This window comes from Plecotus auritus (genome assembly GCF_963455305.1).
Source record: "Plecotus auritus genome assembly, chromosome: 5".
Lineage (NCBI taxonomy): Eukaryota > Metazoa > Chordata > Mammalia > Chiroptera > Vespertilionidae > Plecotus > Plecotus auritus.
This window is the reverse complement of record NC_137776.1, coordinates 42753671-42768677: the sequence shown is the minus strand read 5'-3', so window position 1 is coordinate 42768677 and position 15007 is coordinate 42753671. Positions and strand designations below refer to the sequence as shown.

General features: G+C 35.7%; 1 protein-coding gene across 1 annotated transcript in view; it reads right to left on the bottom strand.

Annotated features, from left to right (window-relative positions):
- TTN (titin) overlaps positions 1 to 15007 on the bottom strand; it is a 282010-nt gene that overhangs the window by 159449 nt on the left and 107554 nt on the right. Inside the window, exons 99-120 of the mRNA XM_080669120.1 lie at positions 14546 to 14729; positions 13840 to 13929; positions 13478 to 13745; positions 13122 to 13382; positions 12168 to 12377; positions 11879 to 11956; positions 11741 to 11767; positions 11442 to 11501; positions 11062 to 11145; positions 9394 to 9468; positions 7985 to 8035; positions 6744 to 7148; positions 6247 to 6309; positions 5785 to 5862; positions 5548 to 5625; positions 4870 to 4956; positions 4561 to 4641; positions 3312 to 3392; positions 2829 to 2912; positions 701 to 784; positions 369 to 449; positions 142 to 225 (exon numbers count right to left, since the gene is read on the bottom strand). Of these exons, the coding sequence (XP_080525246.1) occupies positions 142 to 225; positions 369 to 449; positions 701 to 784; positions 2829 to 2912; positions 3312 to 3392; positions 4561 to 4641; positions 4870 to 4956; positions 5548 to 5625; positions 5785 to 5862; positions 6247 to 6309; positions 6744 to 7148; positions 7985 to 8035; positions 9394 to 9468; positions 11062 to 11145; positions 11442 to 11501; positions 11741 to 11767; positions 11879 to 11956; positions 12168 to 12377; positions 13122 to 13382; positions 13478 to 13745; positions 13840 to 13929; positions 14546 to 14729 (2594 nt within the window). The remainder of the gene's footprint in view (positions 1 to 141; positions 226 to 368; positions 450 to 700; positions 785 to 2828; positions 2913 to 3311; positions 3393 to 4560; positions 4642 to 4869; positions 4957 to 5547; positions 5626 to 5784; positions 5863 to 6246; positions 6310 to 6743; positions 7149 to 7984; positions 8036 to 9393; positions 9469 to 11061; positions 11146 to 11441; positions 11502 to 11740; positions 11768 to 11878; positions 11957 to 12167; positions 12378 to 13121; positions 13383 to 13477; positions 13746 to 13839; positions 13930 to 14545; positions 14730 to 15007) is intronic.

Sequence of the window (15007 nt, the reverse complement as noted above, 5' to 3'; positions counted from 1 at the left end):
CAATGTTGTCTCTCTGAAGCCCAGCACAAAACATAGATATACACCCACAATACACTCATAGCACAAAACTAACAAAATTAGTGTTTGCCTGGGAACATACTATTCGAAAGATGGTTTCTTGGAAAGATGGAGACACAATACCTTTTGGTGGCGGAGCTTCTTCCACTTTCCGAGGAGGAATAGGTCTTTTTCCTTCGGGAACTTTCTTCTTTGGTATTTCTGGCACTTAAAGGATAGTATTTGATTTTAAAATTCTCAGGAAGGCAATATAAATGAGCAACACCGAACTGGCAGGCCCATTAACGAAGACATGCAATTACAGAAGCTTGAAGGAAAGACAGTTATTTCATGGAGCGAGGACTGAGTACCTGCTGGGGGTGGCGATTCCTCTCTCTGAGTAACAATGGTTATTTTTTCTTCTGTGACAATCCTCTTCTGTACTTCGGGAACTTGAAAAGACATTAATTTTGAGAAGTGACTTTATATTTTCCAAAGCAGCTAATGTACAGTTATTTTTTTAAGAAAGTAGGCAGGTGGACAGACACACTTGTTGAATTCTCACTCACACCATAAGCCATTCATTTGGAATCTAACTAACTAAATTAAGAGGTAATTAAACACTAAAATGTTTTGTACTCAAGATGTATAAATAGGGCTTTTTCCCTCTTTTTTTACTTCTTTTCTAAGTAAGTCACTGTACCTTCGGCGGGGGGGGCTTCCTTTTTCTTTGCAACAGGAACAGGAATCTTTTCTTCAGGAACAGGTTTCTTGGGCACCCCTGGGACTTAAAGGTTTTAAAACAGAATGTTAGTTCAGGTATATATCACTTTTATGAATGGACACAGGCACACACAAAGATCTTTATGTAGTTCATTAGCATTGTTATAGATTTTCTGTGCTTTGGCAAAATAATTCATACAAGTAAACTACAGTGTTATAAAGATCACAGCGTGATAAATGTCCCAGGGGATGTTACAGAGGCATTTAGGAAATGAAAATAAGTTAAGTACACAGAAGGATGTGTATAGAATCCACTCTCTCTTTAGACACTGATATGCTTTTGATAAAAACAAATTTGTCAGCAATTATAGTGTGAATATAGTATAAAATCTCTTTATGCTTGAGAAATGGAATCCATAGGACAATGGTTTTAAGTTATCTAAGACTATTTTAGACTGAGACTAAGAACTCTTTAGAATAGTTGTATCTATATTTCACATTCCCCCCCACTTCCCCTTCTAATATTTTTTTTGGTGTTCTTGCAGTGTATACAAAACTTAGGAAACATTCTAGAGAGAGCCTCTCAATCTGACGTCCATGTTTCAATGGCTTTGGAAAGTTCTGTGTATAAAATTTCAGGAGTATGTGCATACGTGATTTTCTCTAAGAGGCTCAATAGCTTTTAATAGGAACCCTGACTCAGCATAGGCTGACGATGGGTTTAGTTTATTTATGCTAGTGTTGATGATGTTTCATTTTTAATTGGCAGATGTATTTTAACAGCCTGCATTATTGGCAATAAATATTTCCACTTTAAATAAGATATTGGCAGTTTTTGTGAACCCCTGTACCTCTATACCTTCACTTACAATATTCTGATGTCATTATACAGATATATACTCATGTGTGTATGAGTTATGTTACATACATGGGATGTTCACACATGTACACATGTACACATGTCAGCATGTGTATTTGTTTATTCAGAAACAGACATGCCTCCTTCAGGAGTGGTCAGTGGCTTTGATATTAGTATTGATTTTAGTAATATCACTTTTTCATTATAATCATTATATTTTATTTTCATATACTCATTGTATTTTAATGGTTAGATGATCAGAAATCATTCTTTAAAATCACTTGATTAAAGAAAAAGTCCCAGAATTCTGAAAGAGCCGCGAGTCTGAGAAAGTGAAAAGCAGGTTTGATTTAGGAAGGAATTGGGAACACGGGTGAGGTAGGCAATAAGAAACTACTTAAGCTCCTTTCAGTGAGCCTGGTTTCTCCTACATTAAATGATGTTGAATTCTTACTGAATCTCTCTATAATTGACCAGTTTGTATCTTCATGGCCTCCATAGGTAGTATCTTTTATCATCCAAACCCAAACCAAACCAAAACAAGCCAAAACAAAACAACAAAATAAACGAACACTAAATCCAGAACACCAAAGCAAGCGACTGGCACCTTTGAATCTAAATGTGAAAGATCCCCTGACTAGCTAAGTAGATAACTGCAACGTTTATGACAAATATTGTTGTTCTATTAATGTCTCAAGAAATGTGGTGAAAGTACATGTTAAAAATCAATATATTTCCAACTATTGAGGACTCGGTGTCACTGATGTCTCGGAAGAGTGGCAGCTGCGAGCAGTGCTGTGTGCCTTCTTATCTAGTTAACATTCAGTTCTGCCAACACCCTGGAGTTGTCAGTCTTTGGATCTTATCAAGACTCATGAAAGCATTTTTTTAATTAAGACAAAGTCACATCTATGAGGAGAATTTTTTTTTCCCTAGAAACATGCCTGAAGAAATTGAGTTTCACAAATATTTCTTCTTTCTCTAAGAGAGGGAAGATATTAAAAATTCAAGATAGCTGTCTGATGTAGTTACTTTTCTTAGTAACACTTTTTGGTGGTACCTTTGGAATGTTCAATATCACAAATAATGTATGTCAAGAGTATGACCCCCGAAGCTGACAAACAAGTGAAAAATACACGGGGCGTGTAAAAGACTTTAAAATAGAAAGACGGCACAGTGTACATAAAGACCATGTAAAGCAAGGGTCTCCATTCGGGGCACAGGGTTACCCATGACCAGGCTGATGTACCTTTTGGGGGAGCGGCAGGTTCCTTCTTGGGTACAGGAACGGGCTTTTTCTCCTCTGGCACAGGTTTCTTGGGGACTTCGGGAACTTTAAAGATACCATTTTTGAAAAAATGTTGAGAATGTCTAGTCTTCTTCTGAGACACTTAAGATTACATTAAAGCATAAATACTCAGTAAGAGCACAAGAATTTAAGAAGCATTTTATATGCTCTACTTGTGACGACAATGTCTGGCAAATACATCAATACCATAGAGACATCACATCGTTACATGAAGCTGACAAAGACCCAATTAGCATAGTCTGGAGTCTAAAAATGGTACTGATATTTGTATAACACATTACCACACATTAATGAGGGCAACATACACAGAATTAAACACATTACAAATCTTTTGAAGATGCTCCTTTGTTAAAATACAGTTCTCATAGAAAAAGAGACAAGGGGGCAGACACTAAGAAAATTTTAAAAAATATATTATTCTACCTTTGGCTGGTGGGGGCTCCACCTTTTTAGGAGTGGGAACAGGAACCACTTCTGGGGCAGCTTTCTTAGGTGGCTCAGGGACTTTAAAAACAAATGCACTGTTTTTCAGAAAGCGTGTATTTTGACAAAGCATACATTGTTGCAACACTTCGAATTACAATAAAGAATAGACATTCCTGTTTTATACCAACTGAATGCAAGAAAGTAATGTGTTAGAAACAAGAGTAAAGGGAAATGGATGCATAACTAACTAGAACATGTTGTGACTGTTATTCGGCTTTCACTACAGGAACCTCCACATCCCCAGGAACAGCTAGGGGCACCCTTTCCTCAGACACTAGTTTTAGAAACGCAACGTTTATAAAGCAGCTACATTAGAACATTGCATTAGATTATCTCAAGTATCTTCCGTACTCTAAATGTTTAACAATTTGACAGGGGCGGGACGGGGCGGGGTGGGACGGGGCTGGGGGAGTGGTGGAGCCCTAATGTGTAGCTGCTGCCAATTTCTGAGTTCCATTGTCTGTCGAGGTGCAAATACTCTCATATTGGCCAACAACCGTGATGTCATGATTGTGGATTAGGAAGAGATGTGCAATAGCATACCATTTATCTAGTGTTTCCCCCACACAGATACAATCAACTTAAACAACCTCGAATATATATATATATATATATATATATATATATATATATATATATATATATATATAAAGGGCAGTAAAATAGGGAGTAATGAGTGTTGAGTGTGTTATTAGCATAGTGTTTTTAAAATGTAATTTATTTAACTGTAAGCTTAAATAATTTAACTTTCAATAATGCAGGTATTAAACACTGGGTAGCAAAGTTCCTGAAAATTTAACCATCAGCTCTGGTGAGCTGGTATTTCCAAACAGCTGGTCACTAGATTATAAGCTCCCTAAAGTATGGACAGAGCCTCCAGTATCTTTCGTTTCTCTCTCCTGCACCCTCCTCCTGGTTTTCCCATCTCCCTCCTGTGATGCCCTTTGTACACAGTGACTGTGGGTCTACTGACTAAATCTATTATTTAATACTAAAGGCCTGATGCACGAAATTCGTGTAACGGGCTCGGTCCTCGCAGCCTGGCTTCGTCCAGAAGTTCATCCGGAAGGTCGTTTGGCTGTCCGGTCTTATTAGCATATTATGCTTTTATTATTATAGATTAATGTATTCAGATATTTTCTATGGAAATTTTAAAAGATATTAGAGACTTAGAATGCATCAATACCTTTTGGTGGAGGTTCAATCTCTTTGGAAACAGCAACACGAATTTTCTCTTCGGTAACAGTTTTCTTTTGTACCTCAGGAACTTAAAAAAATGTACATTTTCATTACTGGTATGCCACATTGTGGGTGGTAATTGTAATTTACAAAGAATATTGAAATACAAATTAAAATGGAGACACATGAGAAATGAAAAGATGACAGGGAACTACAAGGAGACAGAGATGCCTACATAACCACAAATTAGATAAGAAGAGGAAAATCCATCTGAAGCCCTTCTATTGAGCCCCCCAAATTCAAATTTGCCTTATACCTGTTACTGTCACCTCCTCCTCTGTGTGAGAAGCAAAGAACATCTTTTCTTCTGAAATAACCATCTTCTTTGTATGCACAGCTGGTACTTGAAAGAGAATATTTCATGTTAGTGTTTATTTTTCTACAGCAACACAGCAGATCAAATACATAGGTCATATACTATATTTGTGTTTAGACACAGAATGGGTGGGTTAATATGATAGCTTGAGAACAAATTCAGTGTTCACAAGAAAACAAATCATGTTTGATCTACAGGGACAAACGACCCATGCAGCCTTTATCAAACATTATTTAATGGGAATCAAATAGACACAACTTCTTCACATGTAATTAGTGCGTTTCCCAATCTGGTAGGGTCTATCCATGTAAATGAGAGGATGGGAAATATTCTATGCATGGAATGCATGGCATAGTAAAGTTAGAAGACTATTCCATTCAACACAAACCTTCCTTTAAAAAAATTACTTAATTATAAAGTAAAACTAGAAACAAAGATAATATTATTTTGTTAAATTATACATATGTGCAACTCAACATAAGATGAATATTATATAAGAATGTCTTTATTTTGGTGGTTCCAGATTTGTGAATTGTTTAGTAATATATGTACACATATCCATATCCATATCCATTAAAAAGGGATTAAAACTTGTAGCTGGAAGACAAAGATATATACCTTTCACTTCAACAACTTCTTCCTGCACTGGAGTCCGAGAGGGTTTTTGTGGAACAATCTTCTTGGAAACTTCGGGTACTTAAAAAATATGTACAAATATATTTGTATTGTAAAGAAGAATGCTTTGCACACAATTTTAAAATATCTTAGTTTAGATGCTACAAATAACTAACGTGTATATATCAGCAAACAGGTTATTTGTGCCCAGGAGACTGGACGTGCTTTAAATGGTAATACCTTTTGTGACTTGGACGGTTTCTTCCTCTATTCTTCGAGATGTCTTTTCAATTTTTTCAACTACTGGCTTCTTTACAACTGCAAGTATTTTAAAGAAATTGCAGTACTTTTAGACCTTCTATTAACATAGTTTTGCTCTCTCTATATATATATGTACATATGTGCGTAATTTTTTGTAGAAAGAGACAAATTTGGTGCTCTGAACTTTAAGTACGAGTTTCTGTACTTCAAATACTTTGGTTATATTTTATTTTTATATTTACCATAATAATCTTTTTAACATTTAATTTTTTTTCCTCTAAGTGAATTAGATATTCTTAGAAAAAGATTCATGGATACAATAAAACTTAGAGAAGAAGTTGTGCCTATTGGATTGAACTAGTGATTTGTACACCTTTGCCAAATAAGCCAATGATAATGATGGTGATGCTCTGATCTATTTAAATAATTCCAATTACATACCTTTAGGAGGTGGTGCTTTTTTCTTTTCAGGCACTTTTTCTGGAATTTTTCTCTCATGTGATTCTTTAACAAAAACAGAGGATGAGAAGGGGTGCTTAAATAGGTAAGTTCATGAAATCAGTTAAGAATAACATATAGTTGTGCATTGTATTTGGGGATCTTCCTTGCTAACATGATTCCTCATGATGTATTTTGAAGCAGGATCATGCAGAGGTGCAGCAAGGCAGTGAATATAAAATTTGAACTCCTGCTTCAGAAAATAGCATTTGGAATTTAATCTTACTAATGGGACTAAATGATGCAACTTACAACGTCAAAGCATGAAAGTAACTGAAGAAAATGACTCTTAAAAATGACGTTTCTAAAGGTTTCTAACCTTAAAAAAATGGAAATAATAATTTTATCTGTACACATCGCTAATCAGGTTAATAACATTGAAAATATAATGAACTGAGCAAAAATAAAGAAAAGAGAAAGATCACCTGATGAATACATACCTTCATAAACCTCCTTTTGAACTTGAATGACTTCTCTTTCTCTGTAGGTCTCCTCCCACTCTTCCTCCCCTTCGTCATAACCTTCTTCCCTTTCATAGTATTCTTGCCCTTCTTCAAAGTCTTCTTCCCATTCCTCGTGGACCTCCCTTTTAGCTTCTTCCCTGATCTCTTCGTAGTCTTCCTCTGGTTCTTCATAATAAGGTTCTTCAAATGGCTCTGTGTACGGTTCCACTTCCAGCTCGTCATAAGGTTCTTCCAAAGGTTCGATGTAAACTTTCTTCTCCTCGTAGACTGCTTGCTTTTTCTCATACACAGCTTCTTTTGCCTTCTGCACCTCTTTCTGTCTGGTTATGGTTGTTATTTTCACTTCTTCAGCCTTGGAGGATACATCAATAACTTCAGGAGCTAAAATAAATAAATAAATAAATAAACAAACAAATAAATAAATAAATAAATAAAGATATTAGAATGTCAAATATAGCCATACAATTACTTCACAAAGTGAAAATCAAGTTTTACATCAGTGTCATATTGGTAATTTATGTTTTCTTTGTGTTGGTTTCATTTAAATTTTTGTTGACTATGGAATTTTATCAGGAGTATCAAGATACATTCTACTCTTAATTTGAGGATTTTCCAGGGTGAACAAATGGCATTCAGTAAATATTATCAAGTGGATACATCTTCCATTGTTTTATAGGCGCTCCAGTTTGGAAAATACCATCATTTTTTGGCATTCATAGTTAACATTTCTGCAGCTCACCTCTATTTAAATTCCTAACTTTCAAACACATTTCTAATTTTAAAGCTACATTTTTTACTACCGAATATGACTTGTTAGCCGGTTTGATCAAGATAATATTTAAAATTGTGTAGCAGTTCATTGCTTTATACAACTTTTAAAAACCCTTAAAGGCTAATATTATTTATATGATCCTAAACATTTGTGTTAGCTACAATTAAAATAACCAGAGATGAACCCCTCCCCATTCTAGCCCTCACCACTTCTTCCCCTATGTCCACTGCACTGGGGCTGCATAAACATCTGCCTGGGTTTCCTTTCCTGGGGTTAGAGCAATATGAAACAGCCATCATTTCTAATGTTAGTTTTAATATAGCGGAGGGAACGCCACAACTTTACAATAAGCTGGAAGCCCAATATGTAAAAATCAGAATACACAACAGAGATGTTAACCTCAGTAGTAAATAGAATACAAATATTTAATAATGTTTTTACTTACCTTTTGCTGGAATTAAGGCGGTAGGAGGTGGGGGCTTCTTAACCTCTGGGACTTTAAAAACATAAAATACATATTTATGTTTAGATTATGCATTTTTTAAATGCTTACTAATCCTGTGCACTCTTGTTAGCCATTTGTAAAGTATAATCTGTAACTACTACTAACAACAAATGCTTTCATAATATTCAAATGTAGTCCACCAGAAATGCTATGCAATGCCATATTACATATTTTTTAGAGGGGGAAAAGAGAGACATTGATTTGTTGTTTCACTTATTTACGCATTCATTGGTTGAAAGATGGAACCTACAACCTTGGTGTGTCAGGATGGTGCTCTAGTCCAGCGGTCGCCAACCTTGCGGACCTCATGGACCACCAGTTGGCAACCGCTGCACTGGCCAGGGCCTACAAGACGATATTCATGAAAAACACAGGAAATCTGAAGTTTTATTCTAGTGTAGGTTGATTTAAAATAATTTAAATTAGAATTATGCATATAAGCCTAACCAATGGACACAGACACCAGGGGGATGAAAGCATGAGTTGGGGGGTATGGGGGGATAATGGGGCGATAAGGACACATATGTAATATCTTAATCAATAAAGAAAAAAAGTAAAAAAATAATTTAAATGAACACGAAACATGAGAATATTGAATATGTCTAACGTTAGAAGTTAGTGCATGTTTATTTTTTTCATTGATTAACTAAAAAGTTCAGGAAATATACATGCTTTTTGAGCTTTCTTTTATTCCATAATATTTCACAAGTGACCACTCAGAAAAAAAGTCTCAGTGGGCGGCCCTGTGCTCCTGGATTCTCCTTCTCTTAGGAGGTTGCTGCACTCTAATTTTAGTCAATACATTTGCCCAAAGGGGCAAATAAATTTGCCTATTTAAATTTAGTTCTCCTTTTTCCTAAACACATTTCAGGATATAATAAAAATTCAAGTAATTGAATTGAATTTTTAAAAAAGGGTTTTGTGTATTTTTATCTGCACATATTGACATTTACTTAGATGAACCAGGAAGGATGCTAAGTTGGGCTGGAGCAGCCAGCTGAAATTCCCATCAGCCCTTGACCTTTCACTGTGTGACTTGATCAAGACCAGCTGTTGGGTAGAGGGTCGTGCCTTCTTCATATCACCATCTAGGGATAACAAGAATCCCTAGAGTTGCCATTGGGTGTCAGGGGCAGACACAGGCACAGGAGGACAGGAGGGACAAAAGAAAGTTGAGAAAGAGAAAGTGAGGACTGACTCCAAGAAGAGGGTGAGAGTAAGTGAAGGAAGAGGTACCATTTCCTTAATTCAAACTCTTACCTTCCTCTACCCTCCACTATTTGGGATTCAAAATTTGTAACCAAGAGAAAAACAGTAAGCTCCTACTTTGACTAAATTAATTATAATACCTTTAGGTGGTGGTGCCTCTTCTTTGGGCTTTGTGACAACTTTTTTGGTATCTTTCTTCACAGCTTTTTTGGTCACTAAAAAATAAGATGTCAGATGTAAATAACCGAAATGTTTTCAGGAAACTAGGAGGTATTAAGATATTTTTTCATATGATTTGATGGTAAAAAGAGATAGCACATTATTGCAAGATACTTGGTTCAGAGAGATCTTGGACTAGAATGCAGAAACATTTTTTTAGAGGGAGTTAGAATATGTAGGGTGATCTTACATTTTCATTGATTTTATGCCTGCTTCATGTGAACGTTTTCAAAACATTAAGAATGAACCCAAGTGATATCATAAATAGAAAAGGTGCACATTTTCATCTTTATTTCACTTAGTAAGAACACTTTAAATTGTCAGGAGAAAGAATAACATGTGAATCAGTAAAATTAAAGCCCTATCTATGATATATTGTGGACATTTTCTTTTGTTGTTGCTGATGTTATAGTTTGATCATGCCTCTAGTCCATAACTTGATTATAGCTCCCAGTATTCATGAATAAGTAACACTGTTTTCAATCTTTAAAATCTGATTTAATTTCTCAAGTTTCCCTGTGGGCAGTTAAATTGGCCATGTTGACAATAATACTCAAAGATTTACTCATTTATTAAAATGAATTATTATTCCTGACAATAAATATAAATGGAAATCTAATTTACGATTTTTGACTTTTGTTCCTCTCTGCTTTCAGAAGTGGATGAAACATATTTGACTATGTTCATATAAATGATAAAAAATGATTTTCTTTGTTATTAAGATTGTATTAGTCACAAAACTAGAAGTTTTTTGTCTGTGTGTGTGTGTGTGTGTGTATGTGTGTTTAAAACTGAATTTCTCCTGAGCCAGGCTGAAAAATAGCTCAACCTTTTAACACCAGTTGTAGTGGGTTGTATGGGACTAGCATGTCAAACCCAGGAAACTGCTATAGTAGTGGTGGCTTAGCTATGAAAAAAATGTGACTTGGACATGTAGAATCTTTTCCTGGCGATGCTGGGAAAATTCTGAAAGCAATTCTGAATTCCCCCAAACTCTAGCAAGTCCTAGACATCTACTGACTAATTTAGTTCAGCAATTTGGCGGCATAAATAGTACTTATTGAAATGTTTGAGAGGACCAACTCCCTGGCACATGCAAGAACTCCATATTGGTGAGCTCATTTCTTAGCTTTAAAAAACAAAAAATCAAATGTAGTAAAGATAGCTTAAATCATATATTTTAAACAAAATAGTAAAGCTTAGAGTATTTAACACTGTAATTGAGAAAAACAACACAAACTATAATTTTTAATTTGACTATAAAACAAATGTAAGCTTCACTAGAAATCAACTGTACTGTTTTATTATGTAGTAGAAAAATATGAAACGTGAAATCAGTTTGACATTAATGTTTAAGTAATTCCATTAAAATAAAATATTTTAATATTAAGCACTGTTTTGGTTTGTCTGGTGATTTTCAGCCTGTAGGTCTATGTCTTATGCCTTTGGTTAGTTAATATAATTTACATTTTGAAAGGCAATTCCACCGTTGACCACCAGAGGGAGAATGTGTTGCATTAAACAACATTTTCCAGGTCTGCAATAGTTAAATTCTAGTTTTTGACATTTAGGTAAAGAACACATACTACCTTCAATACGTTTTGCTGGTGGTTTCTTTTCTTCAGGTGATGGTAGCAACACAGGGATAGGAGGAACAGCTGTAGGAGGGATTTCTGAAAAAAAAATTGCCATCATCAGTTAGTTATGTGGTTTGGCTTCTCATTTATGTGAAGCATAACAAAAAGTTTCAGTTCTTCAAAGGTATTATAGTACCTATACATCTACCAGATAAAATAAAAATAGCACATATTTATAACTGTCACTACTCTTTTGCTCCGCTTTTTCATTATACAGTGGAGAACATAACATGAAAGTGTGTTCTGGCTCTCTGCTATGGTCTGGCATTGGTAATTTCCTAGCGGTAGAATATTGTTGCCCCAAACCCAGGTGTTTTGGTCCCAAATCTCACCTTCTGGTGGTACTGCTCTGATAGGCATGGTAGGGATTGGAACTCTGGAGTCAGGAATATCTGAAAAGGGACATTTAATGATCAATCCTAGGTAAGGGACATTATTTCAAATTCCCCACACTCTCAAAGCCCAATGTTTGTATTAGTTATGAAAAGCATTATGTATTAATGTTTATATTATTAATGGAAAATATTTCACTGAAATAAGATAACATTATTAAAGATTTTTTGTTTGGCTTCTTCATTTACAAAATTATACTGAATGTATTGTAAGCAAGGACTGATTTTCTTAAACTCACCGGGAGGCTTCATCTCAAGTTTGATTTCTGCAAAAAAAAAACCACAAAAAAACCCAAACATGTTTATATTTAGAATTGTCTCGACAGGCTACTTTGTTTCAAAGACTGCAGTGTGGTTTTAATGCAGTGCTTTCTGACCTTTGGTTGTTAAGTACAGCTCTGCTGTGCTTCTTGCTTCTCCTCTTGGCTCCAACCGAGCAATTACTGAATAGACACCTAAGGAAAAGAATCATCGAACTTTTGTTTTCTGCAGTATTAGTCAATAACATGTCTTTCTTTTAGATATCGTTTGTATTATTTTTACTTCTCTTTCCTAAAAAACTATTCTATATAGAATTATAGAATGGAAGTGTCAGGTAGGGTAGAACTACACAAAAGATACAAGCTTTACATTATATATTCACAGGGACACTGTCAATTAAGTTACCTTCGTCATCTGGGGTCACGTTGTGGATGGTCATATAGTGGCAGCGACCGTCATTCCTAAAGTTGTATTTCTGGCTCTCAATCAGTTCTGTTGGTCCTTTGTACCAGGTTACAATGGCATCATCAAAGGACACTTCGCACTCGAAGGTGGCGGACTGATGCTCGCTCACCACGATGTTCTGGATGCGCTTGGTAAACTGAATTGGTTCAGCTGTTCAAGTACAAAGAGAGTCACAGTTAGATTGTATAGGAAGAAATTTCTTTCACTGTGCTTTTCCCTCCGATATTTAAAGTCTCCATCTTTTGACCCAAGTGGAAAATAGCAGAAAAATGTTGAAAATATAAAACAAGAAGATAATGTACTTCTTTCATCAGAAAACAAAAAACAAAACAATATGATCCCAATACTTAAATGTATTCCTATAGAATCAATGAAAAAAAAGTATAATGTAGTTCCTGTAAGTCCTTAAAATATGTTAATTCTATCTATGAAATGTCATACAGATGGAGTCAAATTAATTCTTATAAACCAAATATAAACTAGCCAAGATCTTTTAGATATACAGCCATGAAATCGGGTCCTTTCCAAGATTTTTTGGGGGGCATCAGAATCATAGATGTGAGAATTACAGAATTTAGCAGAATTGTAAAGATTCATTAAATTTAGCAGAATTATGGAATTTAACAGAAATAACCATTAGAAAGTCACACCTTAGTTTAGATGGAAATTTGCTTCTAGTCAAAAAAAGCTATGCAAAGGAATTGCTACTTACGCAACTCTCTCCCTTTTGATTTTGTATGCACTTTGGGATGTGAGTGAATGCTTTGAGTGTGTGTGTTGGGACTGAGGACACACCAGCACTCTGGGATATGCCTGATGGTGGGGCTGTAAGGGTCCTGCACACCTTGGGCCATTGGCCAAGGCTGCACCAGCTCCAGCCACAGTTTCACCTACCTTCAATCCGGAGCTCTGCTGAAGTTTCCAGGTCTCCGTGTTTGCAGGTGTACTGGCCCTGGTCTTCTGCTCGCACATCCGCAATGGTCAGTTTATGGACTTTGTGTTCCACTTCTGTCTTATGTCGACCTTGGGGTTTCAGGATTCTGCCATTTCTGAACCATTCGGATTTTACATTTGGCACAGAAAACTGGCACGTCATGGTGCAAGTCTGGCCTTCCTTCAAAGTCACATCCTGCAGGTGCCGTTCCCACGCAGGCTCTGTTGGTATGACACAGCACACACTGTTTAATATCACAGGCAGATATGCTCAACAGTCAGCCTCACGGGGTTGTTTTATTTAACTCTTTACTTACCAATTACTGTCAGTTTAGCACTAGCAATGTGTGGGCCACACACCAATCTATAATTTCCCTGATCTTTAAGTTGACAGTTTTTGACTCTAAGTGTATGTCGATCACCATCGATGCTTATTTCAAATTTATCACTGGGTTCCAGTTTTACAGTCCCTTTGTACCATGAAAGCTTGATTTCTGGATAATTAATCTTAATGTCGATTTCAAACACAGCATCGTTATCTTTCAAAACTGTCTGATTTTCAATATCCTTGATCAGAGTGACAGGCTAGGAGAATAAAGAATTAAAATGCATTATAATCCTTCCCTTATAATTCCCGATAATAATATGTTCACTTCATTATCAGCATCCTTAATTTTACCTCTGTCTGTGACAGCCTTTGCTGAATAAATGATACAAGTTCTTCAAATTCCTTTTCTTCTTTCTCTGACTTCTCTATTTCCTCAATTTCCTGAGAAGAAAAAAAAAGGGATAGGTATTACATATGAAATAAAATCTGAATTAGAGGATACATGATTATATTTAGCTTCCATTTTTTTTTTAGATCTTCCAAATTTATTAATTTTTTTTTTATGGAAAGCGAAGTCATTTATTCCAGACCTATCATTCATGGTAGGTCTCAGCAATGGCATTTCCTCCTTATACTGTTGTTTTTTTATTGTCTAAAATTTTACGTATGTCTCCTTTTTCCCTGCTTGACACCTCCCCCCAGCCATTCCCACCCGGGGAAGCCCCCACTGCCTCATTGTCTGTGTCCATTGGTTATGCTAATATGCATGCATACAAGTCCTTTGGTTGCTCTCTAACCCCCCCCCCTGCCATTTGTCTCTGGATCTATTCTTGTTCATCAAATTATGTTGATCATTATATCCCACATATGAGTGAGATCATGTGATATTTATCTTTCTCTGACTGGCTTGTTTTGCTTATTAGCTTCCATTCTTGATGCTGCTTAGGTTCTATTCAACCATCTTATATAACTATAGGATTCTGAAAATCCAAAGGGCATATGTTAGAGGTTTCAAATGTGAATTTGTAAAGATGATGCTATCTGCACAAGATCATACCAATCTATGTGTCTCTTCTTCTTGACTTTGCTTGAGCAGTTCAAATGCTTGAAGAAGACCGCGGAAGTCAGTGATGCCGTACATGCGGGCATATTTTTCATATTCTTTAGGATCAACATTTTTGAGAAGTTCCATGATATCAATTTCTTCTTCTTCCCCAGAGCCCCTCTTCAAGGTGGGAGCCCTAAGTAAAATAAGAAATAAACATAAATCACCTGTCTTCTATTCTATTTTGAATGGTCTATCATCATCCCAAGATTATAAATGCCATTACAAGATTTTTTTTCTCACAAAGGAATAATTCTGTGTCCTTTATTTTAGAAATATTAATATCATGCTAACTGTGAAATTATAAAAAATGTGAGTATGAAGATGGAGTGGATTAAGATTGGACCATTGTTATAAAATACATAAAGTTGATCAAAGAGTTTTTAAAAAGAAAAAACATAGTGAAAACATTTT